A 19747-nucleotide genomic window follows, 5' to 3' on the forward strand; every position below is an offset into this window, starting at 1 on the left:
CATGTGGTGGCGTGCGCAGGTCGTATCAACATGCAGTGGTTCAGCCAGTGCATGCTGGTGCGGTATCTGCTCATGTCCCTTCAGAGCAGTGTGCCCAACTTATTCAGACTGTTCTCAGTGCTTGTTCTCAATCTATGTTCATCATTGCAAATAAATAATCATCCATAAACATTTTATCACATAATTGCAACTTGTTACAGCTTAAATCCCCATTAACTGTTCCCCCTCCCTAACTGGCTAAAAATGATTAATGAGAGAAAAATGCAAACGTTTTACGAAATGCCTGAGTAGAGATCGATCTCCGGATTAGGCGAGAGGGGTGCCATAAAACCCTTCCCCTCTCGTAACCTGGCTCCCGAACCTCAGATATCGAAGGTGACGACGGACCAGTCTACACCTTTTTCAAAAATCAAACAAACGTAGCAAACGTTTTCGAGTTCGGTTCCTTGGGTGTTTCACCGCTAAAACCCGAGTGGCGACTTTGAATCGAGGTGTTTCGCCGCGCTTTTTCAAAGAGGGCCGCACCCAATCTCTTAAAAGAACAAAATCGAAAATTTTGGGGCACGTGCCCACAAATACACAAGTAGGTAGATTGATTGATCAGGTTGATATATCGATGAATGCTGTTATTTTCAGGATTTTTAAGTAAAAAAATAAATTCTTGAAAATAAGGTAGCAATTAGTGCCACAAGACTGCTCTCACTACAATGCTCCCAAGTGGTATGGTTGATGGTAGGTATAGCCATATAACGTAGTAAGTGTAACCATATAATACAGTATGTGTCGCCATACTTCTATCTAATTCTTAGATTTCATAAGAAAAGAATGGAGAAAATGACGGTCAATGACTTGTTTGATAATTAATACCAGCCAATGACATTTCAGCATTAACAAATGTTCTTAGCATGTCCTTGGCAGGTACTCCCTCCGTCCCAAAATGGATGACAATTTTTGAAACTTGTGTCATTTTTCGTCGTTTATATCTTTCAATTTATAATATTTTTCATTAGTTTGAAAACTTTGTATAATAGAACTAATCGAGAACTATCAAACAAGATTCATATTGCATATTTTTTGAGATCCATATTGAAAGATATAAGGAATTGAAATTGACACAGATATCAAAAATTGACATCCAATTTGGTACAGATGAAGTATTAATTATCAAAATACGTCCTGGACCGTCATTTTTCCAAAAGAATGAGATGGGGCCAAAAAAGAGAGCGTAGGTTTGTTATGTTGGGTCTTTGTTTTTTTGTTTTAACCGGGTTGTGTTGTGCTGTTGCGATGTATGGTCGGTAGGAATGTACTTTCTTATTTCATATTAATGCAGTTTATCTTTGGTTAAAAAAAAAAAAAACACGTGGACCATTTGAACACCCAATACTTTGAAACAAAGCAGGCCTCGTTCTGCATAAATATCTGGGCCAGACCTTAAAAAGCCCATTCTTGCTTTTAATTGCTATAGTACCGTCCACTATCAAACGATTTTTTTCATTTGCTCTCTAAATGCTATCCATCTCACTCTCTCTTCCCTCACCCCACCACTCTCTTTCCTTTTTTTCTCTCTAAAATTCGGACCGTCCAATACACATTTGGACGGTCCGGATCGCTGACGGGATACCACGTGTGTGATACCCTAACGGTACCCAAAACTCTCTCCACATCGTGGCACAAATTCTTGTAAAACGAAAAAATTGTGAGAATGAAATCATAGAGAAAGCAGGAGTCTTTTTTTTTCTTTGATAACCGGCTGGTTTACGCACACTTCAACTAATTCTAGGATATCAATCATGCCATCCACTTGAGGGTCCCAATTAAAACTAACGTAAACTTTGTATTAACTGACCCTAAAGAAGTTAATAGCACATGAGGTTTTGAATCTAAAAAATAGAAATATTATGTGGTGAACTTGAATTTTTAAATTACCTAATGAAAAACATAGTTTTTTTTTTTTTTTTAGGGTAAATAATGACAAACACAGTTGCTAGATAGGTGTACTAATGCAACTTTATATGTGGCCACGCCACATCAAAGTTCATGGAGCCGTGTGACCTCACCAAATTAACCGAAATTTATATTATGTTGTCACATTTAGAATGAAAATCTTCATTTTACCTCATTAAATTAGGCAAAAAAGTATGCGAAAATTTGTTTTCGTTTGCTAGATGGGAATACTGTAGTAAACAAACTGAAAAAAAAATTACCAGTTAAGAATCAATCCTTTTAATTTAAAGAACATTTTACATTATTAATAAATTTAAATATTTTCCTGTATATAGTAAAGTTTGACTTAATTTTTTCCTCTTAGAGCAAAAACTAATATAAGTTATTAAAATCAATATCGAAGTCGCCACTGAACCCAAGTTAGCTAGCACTTTTCGTTATCTAGCCCTAACTTACATAATAGAAGAAGCGTAAACGCGTCTTTTGAAAATATCTCAAAGTACCAAAATTTGTATGAGTGAAGACTAAGAATTCAATCGTAAAATGAGAAACGAGAGCAAAAGCAAAGGCTATTACTAAAGATTATGGGACAAAGAACTTGCCCGGTACAAACGTGAGTCATGAAAATCTTGGCCCCAATCTATACTCTCTCTTCTTCTTCTTTTTTTGTGAAGAGCCAATCTATACTAATGAATGCTAAACTAATTATTTCACCGACTATGTAGAAACAGTTTAGCCCTCTTATAATAAGTAAGATGAGTGAAGTTGATGGACAATGATGGTGTGCCCACTCCACTAGACCTACCTTTGACCTACCCTCTCTCCCTCCCTCCCTCCCTAGATGATTGATTTCTATATGGTATTCATGGTTTTTTGTCTTTCCATTAAAAGGTTCTTTATGCCAACTGTAACTAGCTGAAAAAGCCACATCTACGACAATGGTTTTCACATTTTTAACATCAACTCCACATGAAAGGACACTTCAAAAACCAGATCCCATTGTCCACTTCTCCTGTCAAATACACGATTAGGTAGATTAATCAGGTTCATATATAGATGAATCCTGTTATTTTCAGGGTGGTTGTTTTTTTCGCGGGGGGAGCAAATATAAAGTTGTCTTTTAAGTAAAAATATATATTCTTGAAAATAAGGTAGCGATTAGTGCCACAAGACGGCTCCAGCTGTAATGCTCCCAAGTGGTAGCATGATCGATGCTCCCATTTGTAAATGGTACATATAGCCATATTATGTAATAAGTGTAACCATGGAGTAATTCAGTAAGTGTAGCCATATAATGTGGTCATACAATATAATATGTGTATCCATCTAACATAGTAATTGTTGCCTTAGTAAATACTATGTATAGCCAGTTTCTGTGGTACGTATTATTGCGAATTTTTTTTTTTTTTTGGGCGAGAAAATCACAAAAGCACCTTGTTTTTAGCAAATTCAACCTACTTTTTGTGAGTAATTTTGATGACTGTGATTTACTTATTTTTCAATCTAATGGTCCATCTTGTCAAAAAAAATAAAATCTAATGGTCCATATTTAATGGGAGCATGTATACTTTTATTATCGTGATTATATCTTGTCCTCTGTAAGTAAAACTAGTATTAATTTGTATTTTAAGGTCAGTTAGTTTGATCCGATTGAACTATATTTTTAAGGTGTTCAAAAGATCAATGTTCAGTTCAATGTACAATCTCATAAAGTGTTGGATATACAATATCGGGGATGTGAATTATTAATCCGATTATTGTAGTTTGGTTTTATTACATACATACACACACATATTTATTTATTTATTTATTGTAGAGTTATGTACCATTTCACTATTTTTTGTGATAGGAGAATATAAGTATAAGAATTGTATGAAACAGGAAACATTTTCAAAATCACTTCAAGCCCAATCCAACTAGTAGCCCCTGCCAACTAGAGGAGAAATAATCCCAAAATATATATCGACAATCACTGTAAGCTCAACTCAACCATTAGCTAGTCCCATAAAGGAGAGAAATGATTCCAACAAATACAAAGGAATAACACCTAACTCAACTACTAGTCTCGTTAAAGACAAAAATAATTCCAAATAACACAAAGGGAATATTAACACCCACACGCTGCCATGCATGTAGAGAGATTCAAACTACTAACCTGCTAGAGAGATGCAAAGAAGTCTTGACCAACTGGGGCTAGGTCTACCATTTCACTATTAGTCGAGTCAAATAAATGCATCCTGCCGGATCGATACGATATGGTAACATGGTTATATATACACGGGTACTGAAAAACATTGGATTCACTGGAATTACTACCGTCTTTTCGATGATCGAGATAGTTACAAGCACTCGATAAAAGAAAAGATCGTTGTATGCACAATCAATGATGTCCTCTTTTTTCTCATAAAGTTTGTTATGTTAATCCTATTTTATGTTTTCTTTTTTTCTTGGTGAATTGAGTAGCAATGAGTGCCCCCTTACAAAGCCTTAGATTAGTTCATGGGGGGCAGCAATTATGGCTCATTTTGAGTATTGAAGGTTAGTGGCATGCAGAACGCATAACATATGAGTAAATTCTAAAAGAAGGTGCATGCATGTATCATGGCAAATTATCCACCCAAAAGTAGACCAGCTATGCATTGAAAAAGATATAACCCTAAAACTAACATAATTATTTCCCATTTTATATAATGCAACATGACCAGTTTTTACAAAGATGAATTTATTTTTAGGGACAAAATGGAAAAAATAACTACATTTTGTCACTAATTTTATAAAATGAACACTTATTAAGGGACAGCCCGAAATAAAATACTAGACTCTAATAAAGGAACATAGGGAGTTTTTTTATGTTTTCCCTCCAAAATATGGGTCAAAATGGCACATTGGTAAAAAATAAGAGAGTGAAAAGAGATATTGTTTCTAAATGAGAGTCCACTTTTACTATTACGAAGCTCTCAAAATATGTCTATATTTTTTAATTTATAGTATTTTATATCTGCAATATGGATCTTGTTTAATAGATCTCAATTAGTTCTATTAAACAATAATTTTAAAATAATTTAAAACATCATAAATTATAAGATATAGACGATTTTGTAAGTGCCACGTACATATGTCGAAAGGGACTCTTATTTAGGAATGGAGTATGAATTTGGGTTTCTCCACATTTGGATAAGAAAAAGAGTAAAACCCAATTGGTAGACAAAAGGGTATGCCATTGGAGATGAAGTTTTCTTACGATTTGAATAAGAAAACTGATAAACACCCAATAATGCATATTCTTCGTGCTTAAGTCCTTAGTTTTACCGCTTTATGTTTAGTTGATTTAGCTTTTTATTTGATATTCCTTGTAGGGTATGTTAATTCCATTTTGTAGGAAAACCGCTTAATATTTAAAGCTTAAAGCAAGCCGAAGGTGTCCAAGACTCAAAATGATCAAGAAATGGAGCCACCGGGGCCCAAGAACGAAGTGTTGAAGACCTAACAAGTGGCCAAGACCTTTGGAAGCCAAGCCGGAGGCCAAAAGCTGAAGAACCCAAGAATTTGAAGGCGGTATCGATACGGCGTTCTTTTGTATCGATACTCAGTTGAAATAGAAAAACGAGGAAATGCCAATTGCAATTGGGTATCGATACAACGTTTTGCTGTATCGATACCGGTTCGCTACGGCGGCCAGTGGATTTGTCTCAAAGCTATCCGGTATTGATACAAAAAATCCTTGTATCAATACCGAAGGCCTTCGTAGCGGATTTTTAAGGCGTTTATGGGATATTTCATGCATGAATGAGGGCTAGTATATAAACCTCATTATGTCACAATATCCATAGAGAGTACTTTTTAGATCCAGAATAGGATTGTTCATTATTTGTTGCTTACTGTTGCTTGTTCTTCATTATTCTTGGTGTTCTTGATTAATTCTGCACTTTTCTCCTTTAATTAGTTGTAGTTTGCTATTTTACTCTTCATTAAAGTTGTAGTTCGTTATTTTACTCCAAGCATCTATGTGTGGCAAGTAAGCCTACTTGCCACGCATAGATGCTTGGAGCTCTATCATCCCTTACATTTGCTAAATGAATACTAAAACTCGCTTGGTATTTCGACTCTTTTTCTAGTTAATCGGGCTTAGTGTCAAATCTTTCGGGTTGGGAGATCGTTGACGCGTATCTCAACCCGAGTAATTCGAGAGAAAAGCTGAATGATTCAAGTTATGAGTGCTAAAATCCCCTAGACCTAGTCGCTTAGTTTAATTGTTTTCAAAATACACTTAATTTGCACTTTTTCTCCATTTCAAACTATTCCTAAAGTTAGCAGTCTCAAGGCCACAAAACTTGCTCCTACAAGTCCAATTGAGCCATGTTGATATTCTCTTGGGTACGATCAGACTTCCGGATTATTATGCTTCAAGTGACGTTTTAGCCCTACGCTTGAGGTACGGTGATCATATAAATTACTCCTATATCGATGACGAAGCAAAAACTAACCAGGATTGCAATCCAACAATCTCCATTCCTCCATTTTGGAGGATCAAAATATAATTATTTCCCATTTTATATAATATGCAACTTGACCGGTGTTTTCAAAGATGAATCTATTTTTACTTTTTAGGGGCAAAATGAAAAACAGACCTACCTTTTTCACTAACTTTACAAAATTAACATTTATTAAGGGACAGCTCGAAATGGAATACTAGACTCTAATATAGGGACGGAGGGAGTAATTTTTTATGTTTTCCCTTCAAAATATGGGTCAAAATGGCACATTGGTAAATAATAAGAGAGATACAAGAGATATTGTTCCTAAATGAGAGTCCACTTTTAGTATTACGGAGCTCTCAAAAAATGTCTATATTTTTTAATTTATAGTTTTTATATCTGCAATATGAATTGTTTGATAGATCTCAATTAGTTCTATTAGACAAAAATTTAAAATAATTTAAAACCATCATAAATTATAAGATATAGACGATGTTGTAAGCGACACGTACATATGTCGAAAATGAGTCTCATTTTGGAAGCGAGGGAGTATGAATTTCGGTCTCTCCACATTTGGATAAGAAAAAGAGTAAAGCCCAATGGGTTGAAAAGGGTACTCCACTGGAGATGAAGTTTTAGTGTTGTTGCTCAAATTTTGAATTTGAATAGGAAAACTGACAAGGATTGGAGATGCTGAGGGGGCCTACTGTGACAATCTGCTATGCTTCAAAGTTGGTCCCATTTTGAGCTCGCAATTTTAATCCTTATCGATCATTCATGTTGTACATCTTATTGAGTAGATTATCTCTGCAAAAATGAACTTGCGAGTATAATCTTTTATATACACTTATAGATAAAATTTTATTCGATCATGTGGTTACCGATGTTCGATTGACATGATTTTTTACAGAATGTTCTACTCAGCTACAAAACAGTAGTGTATCACACTTTTGACCTCGATGAAGCTCAATTTGGAGGCATATGAGGCGCCGTTCGCATTATATATCCACACGATATCATAAATGAGTGCACGTACCAATATTACTCCTAGCTTATCGATTTGCTGAATCAGTAATCTATCTGCAGCTAGGGTTTTCTCTATGGCTATGGCCTTAAATTTGACACACAACGACTTCAGAATTGTGGGGTCTCGTGGACTTATGGTGACACAGGGTTATTATGGATACAATAAGTCTAGGAACACCATTTCTGGACATAACATACATAACTGTGTTTAGACCCGTCAGATAAATGTGGGTCCATGTCCATTGAATGGATCTGGATACAGTTATGTCCGGAGTTTGGTTTTAAAGTTGTGTGCATTGCTCCTATAGAAATAAATGTGCATGGATGTTATTAGGGGTGTTTAAAAAAAAACGCTGGACCCCGACCGACATAAAAAATAGGTCTTCGGTCGGTTTTACCCAGTTTCAGTTCTGGAACAAGAAAAAAGTTAATTTTCGGTTTGGTCTTGGGTGGCTGAAATTTTAACCGAACCGAACCGAATTGAAATTGAATGGACTAATTAGGACCGAACCGACTATTTAAACCGAGGGTTTTTATATATTTTACATTAATCTAGTCCGTTCATTTATTTGATTTTAAACTTGACTGTCCATCTCTCCTAAATCACAAATCCTAAGGCCCAACTAAGGAATGTGGTTCAAAATTTTCTTAAATTGATGAGTTTGGGCAATTTGACCCACTGTGAAGTTTTAGATTTGGCAGAACTAAAGCCTATTTCGGGCAGACCGAAATCTCCAAAATTCTCGACTGTCTATACCGACCCCACTCCGAACCGAACCGAACATAACTCTGGTCAGAATTGGTCCTAAAAAGATTCACCCCGAACTAAATCAGTCTGCAAAACTTTTACCCCGAATCAACTGAATCCGAAATCACTCCTAGCTGTTATTTTTGGTTAATTGTTTGAAACAACCAACCTTTATGGCTGCATGTACTATGGCATACACTATGGCTGTTGTGTCAAAGTAGACAGGAGTATTCAAAGTGAAACCAAAAAACATAAATATTCAGTAAATTTAAATAGGTGGGCCGACTTTTATTAAGAGCAAACAAACATGTTTGTTGAGTCATTTACTCCATTTTGAAGTTTGAAAAGGAGTTGGGTTGTCATGACTCGTTATGCAAAGACAGGGATGGCAGTCTTCGGCTTCCAATTAATTAGGAGAATTTTCGAGATAGTCTATTGTACTAACTTCTACGTATAATAAGACAAGTTCACCGTTTTGAGAAAAGTCCCGAGACGCAGAAAATTGCGTCCCAATGTCACTTTCCTCACTACGATCATTTCATGTGATGATTCTCTTATGTGACATAAAAAAAAAAAAACTCCTTGTGGTCTCATTTGGTATTTAATCCACACAATTATAGGTCTCAACGTGTTTTTTTTTCTTCACAACGATAACATGTGATATTATAGATCCAAAAAACAGTACATCGAGAGGAAATTATATCCCTAAACAAGGATCAAGAAACCAAATAGGAGGGGACTCAGTTCAAAAACTACACCCAACTCCAACTAAACTCATCACTCCAAACAGACGGAGCACTGCAGAAAAACAACCAAAAACACCCACACAGGGGTGATAGAAGCCCCACAAACAGGGAGAAATCCCACACAGGGGACACCAAAGAAAAGAACCAGAAAAAAGAGAAAAATCGGTAAAATAACCGGACGAAGTCTGCCGTACCAGAGCAGATTTCATCCACCCACCTAGATCTCCCACTCCGGTGGGAGGAGGACACCTCCAGAAACCATGATCTGCAAGCCACTACATCCAAAAGTCGCCGGACTGAACGGCGGATGAGGCAGAGGAAGGGCAGCGGATGATGGTTTGGAGAGGAGGAGGATGGGGTGAAGGGGGAAAGAGAGAAAATCTCCGAAATCTAGAATCGGAGATTAAAAAATCCCACGAGGGGGAAAAGTCCCACGAGGGGGAGAAATCCCTCCCCTCCCGTCACCCATTGGGACATTAAACCATGGGGGGAGGGGTGTAGTGGGCCGAAATAAACAAGGTTCGGAAGGATCAAGTAGTATGGAGAGTCTTCGGCTTCCAATTAATTAGGAGAATTTTCGAGATAGTCTATTGTACTAACTTCTACGTATAATAAGACAAGTCCATCGTTTTGAGAAAAGTCCTGAGACGCAGAAAATTGCGTCCCAATGTCACTTTCCTCGCTATGATCATTTCATGTGATGATTCTCTTATGTGACATAAAAAAAAAAACTCATTGTGGTCTCATTTGGTATTTAATCCACACAATTATAGGTCTCAACGTGTTTTTTTTTTCACAACGATAACATGTGATATTATAGATCCAAAAAACAGTACATCGACAGGAAATTATATCCCTAAACAAGGATCAAGAAACCAAATAGGAGGGGACTCAGTTCAAAAACTACACCCAACTCCAACTAAACTCATCACTCCAAACAGACAGAGCACTGCAGAAAAACAACCAAAAACACCCACACAGGGGTGATAGAAGCCCCACAAACAGGGAGAAATCCCACACAGGGGACACCAAAGAAAAGAACCAGAAAAAAGAGAAAAATCGGTAACAGAACCGGACGGAGTCTGCCGTACCAGAGCAGACTTCATCCACCCACCTAGATCTCCCACTCTGGTGGGAGGAGGACGCCTCCAGAAACCATGATCTACAAGCCACTACATCCAAAAGTCGCCGGACTGAACGGCGGAGGAGGCAGAAGAAGGGCAGCGGATGATGGTTTGGAGAGGAGGAGGATGGGGTAAAGGAGGAAAGAGAGAAAATCTCTGAAATCTAGAATCGAAGATTAAAAAATCCCACGAGGGGGAGAAACCCCTCCCCTCCCGTCACCCATTGAGACATTAAACCATGGGGGGAGGGGTGTAGTGGGCCGAAATAAACAAGGTTCGGAAGGATCGAGTAGTATGGAGAGTCCGCCCCCCCCCCCCCCCCCCCCCCCCATTTGGTGTTCTCAACACATCTATAGGGGCATTTTTGCCGATGAGTCTTACCTACGCTGTTTCACCGAACGATTGCATATCCTTGCCTCCATCGTCGAACGATATCTTCCTATTGTGCTTTCGGTATGGTTAACGTTCGGCGATGCTACGTTTTGTTTCGTATTGTTCGGTTATTTCCACTGTTACTCGGTAAACGACTAATTAATGTTTCTCGGTGTCGAAACATTCGGGAAGAGCGTTTGTTCGGAGACTGCCAATCTCGACATTCATGAGGCTCGTCTGCGGTCAGTCAACGGTCAACTATGTCAGTACGAAGCAACGTCTTCCCCCCGATGTGACGTCTCTGACATTGACTAATGTGGCTCTGTAAATCTCGAAGGGGGGGTTCATTAATGAATCTAGCACGTGATGTCAGAAAGATAGTACAAAGCACGTGGAAGAAGCGAAAGGCTTGTTTGACACTCCAAGGTTTTGCCTATAAATATAGATCTCTCCCTCTCTCTCGCTCTCTCTGGTTTTTCTTGGAGAAAAAGAACAACTTCTTCAAAAACAAAAAGCCATTCCTTTCTTCTCTGTTCCTCATCAACTAATTAGATCGTCGGAGCTTCTTCCCGAAGGTACACCACCCTCCGGTTTACAGGTATCAAGATCATCTTTGTCCATCCACACCGTACAAGTCGAAGGAAGGAGCAGGTTCAAAAGTGGAATTCACCCCCCCCCCCCCCCACAATTGGCGACTCTGCTGGGGAACATCACTTTCATTTCCTTCCTACCCCTTTTCTCTTCAACCAATTTCCGATGTCAAGACACACACCACCAGCAACACCGGAGGATTTCACCCTAGGATTGTCCAGGTTCGGATATTGCAATAACCAACAAAGTCAGACCACCAGAACCACGGTATCGGTAACCCGCCCGCTCAACTTACAGCCCACCGAACTTGAGATTGCACACGCCGAACAAAAAAGGCAGGCAGCCGTCATAGCTATGTTGCAGCAATGGCTCGACGAAAGAGACAGAGGCACAACGGCCATGCAACTTCCGCAACCGCAATCCTACCCCGTGCTCAAAAAACCAGGAAACCACATCATACGCGAGACGAGAGGGCAGCTGGGAAGAGTCAACTCTCAGGGCAAAACCATCCTAGGGATGATCAATTGACACCGCGAAGACGGCAGTTGGAAAGTGTCGTTCATGCTACAAGTTCAACCTGGTCCTCGGGTTCCACAGCACGAAGTTACTGCTCTGCGAATCCTGAGACGTCCCTTACCCTCGGCTTGGGCTGGGCGGAGCGTCCGGAGTTGAGGCGGCGGCTGGATTTTGACATGAACTACCCCCCCACCCCTACCCCCAAGAATATGGTCGTCCGGGGTCCATTCTTTGGCCTCAAGTGAAGAGTTCTCGAGGCAATAATTAAGGACCGTGTAGGGAAGCACATGATACACAGGATGAAAACATTATCCTGTTTGATCAAGTCACGGGCGAACCCGTCGTCTATCAACCTGTGGATAGTGGCACGGTAGGCCGACGAGCCAATGACGATATTCCTGACCTTTCAGAGGGCGGCGGTGTGCGACGTCGTGAGCGATACGTCCGACCTTCCCATCGACAGGCACAAATTATAGAGCCTGAGTTACGTGGGGTAGTAACTCGTCGGCAATCGCCGGCGGATGATACTAAACTTGAGAAGGCGAAGGTGTCCCCCTTCACCAACGTTATATTAGCCGAACATCCACCTGCCCGATTTACAATGCCCAAGATCAAGCCATACGAAGCAAAGGAAGACGCAGTATTGTTCGTCACACGCTTTCGATAGATAATGTCTTTACACAATTTCTCGGATGCGATCATGTGCAAAAATTTTCCTCTCGCCCTTACGTAGCCGATCATGATGTGGTATAATCAGTTAAAACCGCAATCCATCACGTGTTTTGATGAATTAGAGCTGGAATTTACCAATTGATTTGTGACGAGCAGCATTCAGCCAAAAACCCTTTCCATGCTCGTCAACATGCGTAGGAAACCGACGGAAACCCTGTGCATGTATACCGAGCGATATTGGGAGGTTTACAATTTGATTCCAGATTGTAACCAAGCTGTGGCGGCGGAATCTTTCATGAACGGGCTAGATCCTTCGTCTCCAATGTTCCGTGATCTTTCCAGGAATCTGCCACGGAATATGAGTGAGCTCATGACGATCATTGAGAAGGATTGCATGTACGAGGAGGCAGTCGCCGAGCATGCCAAACCGACGGTCTTCGACTCCACAAAACTCTCGATTGAGCACTCCGCCGTAAAGAAGCAAGTGGCTAACGTCAAAAGCGGCGTACAAGGAAGCCCTGCCGATAAGCCTCCACCAATTCCACAACGGCCACAACCGCGACATGCATCACAACAGTAGCTTCGGTCAAAAACGCGTAGAGAGCCTCGGCCAGACGAGTATACTGCTGAGACTACGGTATTCATTGTGTCGATCTATCAACTTTTAAGCACGATTGGACGCCTTTCGTTCTTTCGTTGGCTAACTGAATTATTGGGGACGGCCAATGCACGAACCGGTCATTGCTCCTTCCACAACGAGCATAGACATTATACCACGAGGTGTGGGTCGTTCAAACGTTATCTTGAGGAACTTGCCGCCGCGGGACACTTGAATTAGTGGATTGACACTCGTCATACTCCACTTCCACCCCCGCCCCCGGAGGAAGAAAGGACGGTTGGAGTAATTCATGGGCTCGAATTCGAAACAAGCGCCACCAGGCTACGGATCGAGATCGATAAAGTGATTGCCGAACGAGAGGTATGTTCTGAAAACTCTTCATCAAAATGAAAGTTCAAAGACCCGAATGATGATTGGGTCTTGACTTTCACTAAGGACGACTTCCGTGGCATACGGTCACCCCACACGGATGCCTTGGTTGTTACTGTTTCAATTGACAGGTCCACCGTTCAGCGTGTACTGATAGATCAAGGCAGTTCAGCAGAGGTAATGTTCTACTCCACCTATAAAATTTTGGGGCTTAAGCAATACCAACTGCGCCCCGCCACCTCGTCGCTCGTCAGTTTCACCGGCGCTCCTTTATGGCCTCTCGGTTTGATCACACTGTCCGTTCGTGTCGGATCCTGAGCAGTTGACGTGGAGTTCGTCGTAGTTAGTTCACCAAGCCCATACAATGTGATTCTTGGTTGAAGTTGGCTTCATAGTATGAAGGCCGTGGCCTCCACCCTCCATCAGGTTATGAAGTTCATCGGTTGGAATGGTCGGTAGGAGAGCCTCCGAGGGGACCAACTTCAATCAAGAAAATGCTACGTGAGTACCGTCGTACAGAGCTCGGCGTGGCTCGAGGTGCGACACGTTGACGTGATTGATATCCCAGTACTCAGAGATGTTGAAATTCCGACCGAAGAACGTTCGGCCGAGGAATTGATAAAAATGGCTATTAATAGTGATAGGAGTCAGTATTTTCTGATCAGAAGCTCCTTGAACTCTTCGGAACGTATTGAGATGTTTGAATTTCTTTTGAAGCGTATCGAGGTATTCGCTTGGTGTCCGAGCGAAATTATGAGTTTGGATCTGTCGGTTGCCTCACATTCCTTGAACGTTGATCCTACTCGGAAATCGGTCATTCAGAAAGTGCAACATTCGTCACCATTGCATGTGGAGGCAGTAGTGAAGGAAGTGGAACAGCTACTTACAGCCGGAGCCATTCGAGAGGTTCTCTACCCAACCTGGTTGGCCAACACAGTCGTCGTCCCGAGGAAGAATGGCAAGTTAAGAGTTTGTGTGGACTATATGAATCTAAACGACGCTTGCCCGATGGATCGGTTTCCACTGCTTCGGATCGAACAGATGGTTGATGCTACTACCGGTTACGAGCGTCTCAGTTTCCTAGATGCCTACCGCAGTTATCACCAGATTGCGATGCATCTGGATGACCAGGAAAAAACCGCTTTCATCACACCTCGAGGAGTTTACTGCTATAAGGTAGTCCCGTTCGGCCTAAAAAACGCGGGGGCTACCTATCAGAGAACCATTATGATGCTCTTTGGCAAACAAATCGGTAAGACAATGGAAGCTTACATCGATGATATGGTAGTCAAAAGCAGATTTAGTCAGGATCACCCGGATGATTTGGGACGAACCTTTGATGTTTTGTTGAAATACAAGCTCCGCCTGAATGCCGAGAAATGTGCATTCGGCGTAAGTTCTGGGAAGCTCCTCGGATTCATCGTCAGTCGCCACGGCATCGAAGCGGATCCGAAACAACTTGCCGTTGTACAGAACCTTCGTGCGCCGACAACAATCAAAGAACTCCAGCGGCTTACCGGAATGCTCACCGCCTTACACCATTTTATTCGTCGATCTGGGGATATTTGTCGACCATTCTTTCAAGCCATGAAAACCAGTAGGCGTGGTTTTATTTGGACGGAGGATTGCGAGCAGTCCCTAAGGAATTTAAAGGCATATCTCTCTCGGGCTCCACTCCTCGTTACTCTTGTCAGCGACGAAGATCTGTACCTCTATCTGGCCGTCTCAGATCACGCGACCAGTTCGGTTCTCGTTCGAAAAGAGGGAGTCATCCATCAGCCTATCTACTATTCCAATAAAACAATGACCGATTCCCAAACAAGATACTCGCCAATGGAAAAGCTCGTCTTGGCCCTTGTCTCATCTAAAACGAGCCTCCTTCCATATTTCCAGACCCACCGAATCGTGGTTCTTACCGAGTACCCTTGAAAACTGTTCTTCGGAAAATAGATTCCTCTAGCCGAATTCTGAAGTTCTCTCAAGATTTGGCCAATTACGACATTACGTTCGAACCACGGACCTCGGTGAAAGGTCAAGCTTTAGCTAATTTCTTCGCCGAGCTAACACCTGGCCTTCAGGACGAAGCCAACCTTCTTTTGCAGGCCGAAGAAAATCAGCGGCTTGCCGATACCGAAGTTAGCAATGATACTGCCGAACCGAGATTCGACACCACCCGCACCCGGTTCACCATAGGTAACAAACGTCCCAAACTGGAGTGGAAAATATTTTTCGGTGATGCTTGGCGTCTGAACGTAGACGGTGCCGCAAATGTCCATGGAGCTGGGGCTGGAATCGTTCTCATTTTGCCCGTCGATACTGTGCATTAGAGCGTGGTCTCTATTGGTTTCGCTGCTACAAATAACGAAGCTGAGTATGAGGCCCTTATCGCGAGCTAGACGCTATCTCTTCGGTTGGGGGCTGACTTCGTTCATATATTCTATGATTCCCAGTTAGTCGTCGGCCATCTTAACGACGATTATCAGGCGAAAGACGGCCGCATGAATGCCTACGTTAGCTGCGTATTGGCCCTTTTTCGTCGTTTTGGCCATGTCAAAGTAGAATGGATTCCTCAGGAGCACAATGCGCATGTAGATGCCCTTGCTGGTCTCGCTTCGGTTTATAAATCGTCCAGTTCCCGAACCATAATTTTTGACGCCGTGGATTCTCCGAGGGTTGAACCAGCTGGAAACCTGATGATATTGGCCGTATTGCTTGGCCCTAGCCGGATGGATCCCATCATAGCCTATCTGAAGGCCCAAACTCTCCCTCCGAACAAGAAGGAAGCCCATAAAGTTCGCTGCCAAGCGGCGAATTATTATCTCGGTACGCATGACGTTTTATATCGACGCACATTTACGGGTCCCGACCTTGGAGTTGTTCATGAAGACCAAGTACCGAGTGTGTTAGAGGAGCTTCACGCTGGTAGCTGTGGTGCACACTCGGGAGGATGATCCCTCGCTCATCGAGCATTGACTCAGGGGTATTAGTGGTCAAAGATGCACAAGCAATCCGAGGAATATGTCAAGAAATGTGTTCGATGTCAGAAATAGGCATCACTTATCCACAAGTCGGCCTTCCCATTGAAGATGATTTCTAGTCCCTGGCCGTTTGGGCCTTCGACATTGTTGATAAAATGCCTAAGGCGCCCGAGGGATTTGAATACATGCTCACTGCTACCGATATTTATACCAAATGGGTCGAAGCTGTCCCTTTAGTCCACACCAAGGCAAGCGACGTATAGAGCTTCATTTGGAAAAACATTAGCTCTCGCTTCAGCTTCCCTTATGCTATTTTGTTTGATAACGGCTCTCAGTTCATTGCCGCGGCTATCAAGGTCTTCTACCAGAAATTCGGCATTCGTATCCAAAATTCCTCAATGGCCTATCCGCAAGGTAACGGTCAAGCCGAGGCGTCCAATAAAACCATCACACGGGGGCTTAACCGATGCTTAGATGCGAAGCTTGAAAAATGGGTAGAAGAGCTTTCTCATGTTCTCTGGGCTTATCGGACTACCCCCATCAGTCGACTGGGCGGACTCCTTTTTCGATGGCGTATGGCATGAAGGCTGTCCTCCCCCTCGAAATGTTGCTTCCCACTCCGCGATCCGAGGATTTCAACTTTGAGGACAACGCCGCTTAGGTTGGATCGGAGCTTGTTTTTGCGGAGGAACTCCGCGACAACACCAACTTAAGGTACGCTGCATATCAGCAGGAGGTTGATCGGGGCTATAACAAAAACGTTCGGCCAAGGCCCTTTAACGTCGGCGACCTTATGTTACGAATGGTCACCGAAGCAGATCGACTCACCAAACTCAAGGATCCTTATGAAGGCCCATATAGGGTGGCTCTGAAAATTAGCCACGGCGTTTATAAGTTGGAAGAGATGGATGGAACCCCGATTGCTAATCCGTGGAACGCTCAGAAATTGCGGAAGTTCCATGGTTGATCGGTGTTCCTTGGCAATTCCTTTTGTTTGTTTTTCTTTTCTTTTGTTTCTTTCTTTCATTTCCTACTGTAAACCTTCGGGATGGGGAGCCGCCCGTTAAATATTAACTTTGCTTGTTTTACTTTATTTGTCTCGGCATTTCACTCGTTATGGGCGAATTCTTCGTAGCCCTCGGCATTTCACTCGTTATGGGCGAATTCTTCGTAGCCCTCATCATTTCATTCGTTATGGGCGAATTCCTTGTAGCCATCGGCATTTCACTCGTTATGGCCGAATTCTTCGTAGCCCATGGCATTTTTCTCGTTACGGGCGAATTCCTCGGAGCCCTCGATATTCTACTCGGCGCTTTAATATTCTTTCCAACCCTCAGTATGCGTTCATTCTTTTTCATTTACCCACCTTTTCCATACCTCGTTGAACCTATTCCATTATATCCTAGTTCCACTGAGGAAGGGGGCCGCTATGGGTAAACGTTATTGCCTAATCGTGCAAACTGCACATTTCATCACGTCATATGGAACAAAAAATAATGAGCGAAAAGACTTGGAAAATTTAACATTCCAAATTCTCAAAAATGATTCCCAAACAGTCAATAGAGTCATAAAAATACTGAGGATTGGCAGTGGTGCATCGTTCGGTGTCACCCTCAAAACTTGTTTTAATTACAAAAACTGAGACGTAGCAGTGGTGAATCGTTCGGTGCTGCCCTCATATTACAAACCAAAAATAAATACCTACTATGATGTGGAAATCAGCCTACTGTTCAAATTAAGTTCCTAAGCTTCGGGGGAAGTGGTCGAGTCAGGGATCTGGGCCTCAACAACCGTGTCAGGGGCAGCATTGACATTAGTCTCCAGATCGGGCGTCTCTTCTTGATCTCCGGCAGTGGACTCCGAGTCAATGAGTGGGGGGACTTCGATTGTAACCCTCTTTGCATCGTCAGCAGCTACCCCTGCATCATCTAAAGCCTTGTCGTATCCTAGCGTGTAGCTCTCTGCATGCTGTTGCTGCCTAAAAATCCCCTCAGCTTTTTCCACCTGGTCGATCATATCCTCTCCGACTTTTTCATAACCTTGTGCGTACCCCTCGTCAAAAGATTTTTTTCTCTCAACCTCCATCTCCTTTTTCATCTCCCTCTCCATTTCCTTCTTACCTTCATCACGCGCTTGCTCGGTGGCTCCTTGCAGCTGCTGAACCATGTCGTTTAGATTGGTCACCTGCTTAGATAGCTTCACCTGCTCCAACTCCGAATTATCGAGTCGTTTCATATATCGCTCGGCCAGCTATTGCTGCACCCTGGTCCGTTTATCGACGTCGCCAATGTACAGCTGTGTGCGCATCAAGGACTGCATGGCCTACATAACCAAATCGACAGTTTTCAAGTTACAAATGCCGAGGAATAAAACTTCATGTAAAAAATAATAATAATAATAATAAATGAATGAGGAAAGAAAGAAAGAGCAAACCCGGTCCGAGTGATAATAATGATCATCAATTGCCGACTTAAGCGAATCTGGAAGCGTGATATCCTTCGGAAGAGCCAAGCCATGGAAGAGTGTCCTGGCGATAAATGGGTCGGCAGCGAGGCTGTCCTCGACAGTTATTTGTCTTTTCTCTGGTGTGACAAAAAGAGTGCGCCACGACTGTACCGAGCTTGAAGTTTCTTTCCCTTTTTCGACATCAATCTCTCGAGACGAGCTTATTGCGGTAGTCTTTTGCCTCTTCTCGGTAGGTGTATCTTTCGGATAATCCTTCGTTTGAATCGATGTGAGTTAAGGTCTCTTGCTGGTAGGAGGAGGAGGCACTTTGGAGCTATAAGGGCGGACAATTTTGTCTGCTGGCACTCCAATCGAGGGTCCAGACTTTGCAGATGCTATGGCTTTTTCTTCTTCCAGCCTCTTCTTCTTCCTCCTCTCAAGTTCAACAATTATGTCCTTCGGTGGCATGATTTCAGGTTCTTCTTCTTTTTCTTCTCTTTCTTCTTCTTCTTCGTCAGTATCCTCTGTTCGGGGAACTCTTAACCTTCCTTGGAGAGGTCTGTTAAGACTCGAGAGAAGGATGTTTGGAATCTCACCAAATGAGTCTTGAGGGACCTCGTCTTTTTCTTCCTCTTCCTCCTCCTCTATCTCGGGCTGTTCGATTACGACGGTCGGAGTTGTTTTCTGCCGAATAAAGCCCTGGTATGTTGGTTTGTACTTAAGGAGGGCCGGAGCGTCTCTTTCAACCTCGGGGATTGATAGTATCGCGGAAGCAAGACTCGATTGGTCTCTGCACCTTTTCAATAATTTACGGTTGATCTTCGACGAATCTGCATAAACATAGCAGTAATCATGAATGATCATGCCAGGGCAGTAATACATCCTAAAAAAAAAAAAAAATTTCTTACTTGGCTCGTTTCTGTATTTAGGCACCTCGAACCTCCCATACTCCCTGGCACCATACATAAAGTTGCCTCGGATTTCTACGTAGTCCGAAGCCCACTTTTCAGAGTCATACATACCCCCGACTACAAGTTTAGGTTTCTTCTTTCGGCTACACAAATAGTAGCGCGAGTACTTCAAGTTTCGGGACATCATATAATTTTCGAATATATGGTG

At 42.2% G+C, this 19747-nt stretch overlaps 1 protein-coding gene across 1 annotated transcript; it reads left to right on the plus strand.

The window, feature by feature from the left end:
* Positions 1-13829: 13829 nt before the first annotated feature.
* Positions 13830-16156, plus strand: LOC131298686 (uncharacterized). Its single transcript, XM_058324162.1, has 3 exons — positions 13830-14946; positions 15099-15523; positions 15656-16156. Exons 1-3 carry the CDS (start codon positions 13830-13832, stop codon positions 16154-16156), a joined length of 2043 nt encoding a protein of 680 aa, XP_058180145.1.
* Positions 16157-19747: the final 3591 nt, after the last annotated feature.

The sequence above is a fragment of the Rhododendron vialii genome, chromosome 8a (genome assembly GCF_030253575.1).
Source record: "Rhododendron vialii isolate Sample 1 chromosome 8a, ASM3025357v1".
Lineage (NCBI taxonomy): Eukaryota > Viridiplantae > Streptophyta > Magnoliopsida > Ericales > Ericaceae > Rhododendron > Rhododendron vialii.

Coding starts and splice junctions, on each gene's coding strand:
- LOC131298686 (XM_058324162.1), top strand. CDS start 13,830: ATGGCTATTAATAGTGATAGGAGTCAGTATTTTCTGATCAGAAGCTCC. Junction 14,947..15,098: donor CGTCTCAGATCACGCGACCA/GTTCGGTTCTCG, acceptor CCATATTTCCAG/ACCCACCGAATCGTGGTTCT. Junction 15,524..15,655: donor TCATTTTGCCCGTCGATACT/GTGCATTAGAGC, acceptor TATGATTCCCAG/TTAGTCGTCGGCCATCTTAA.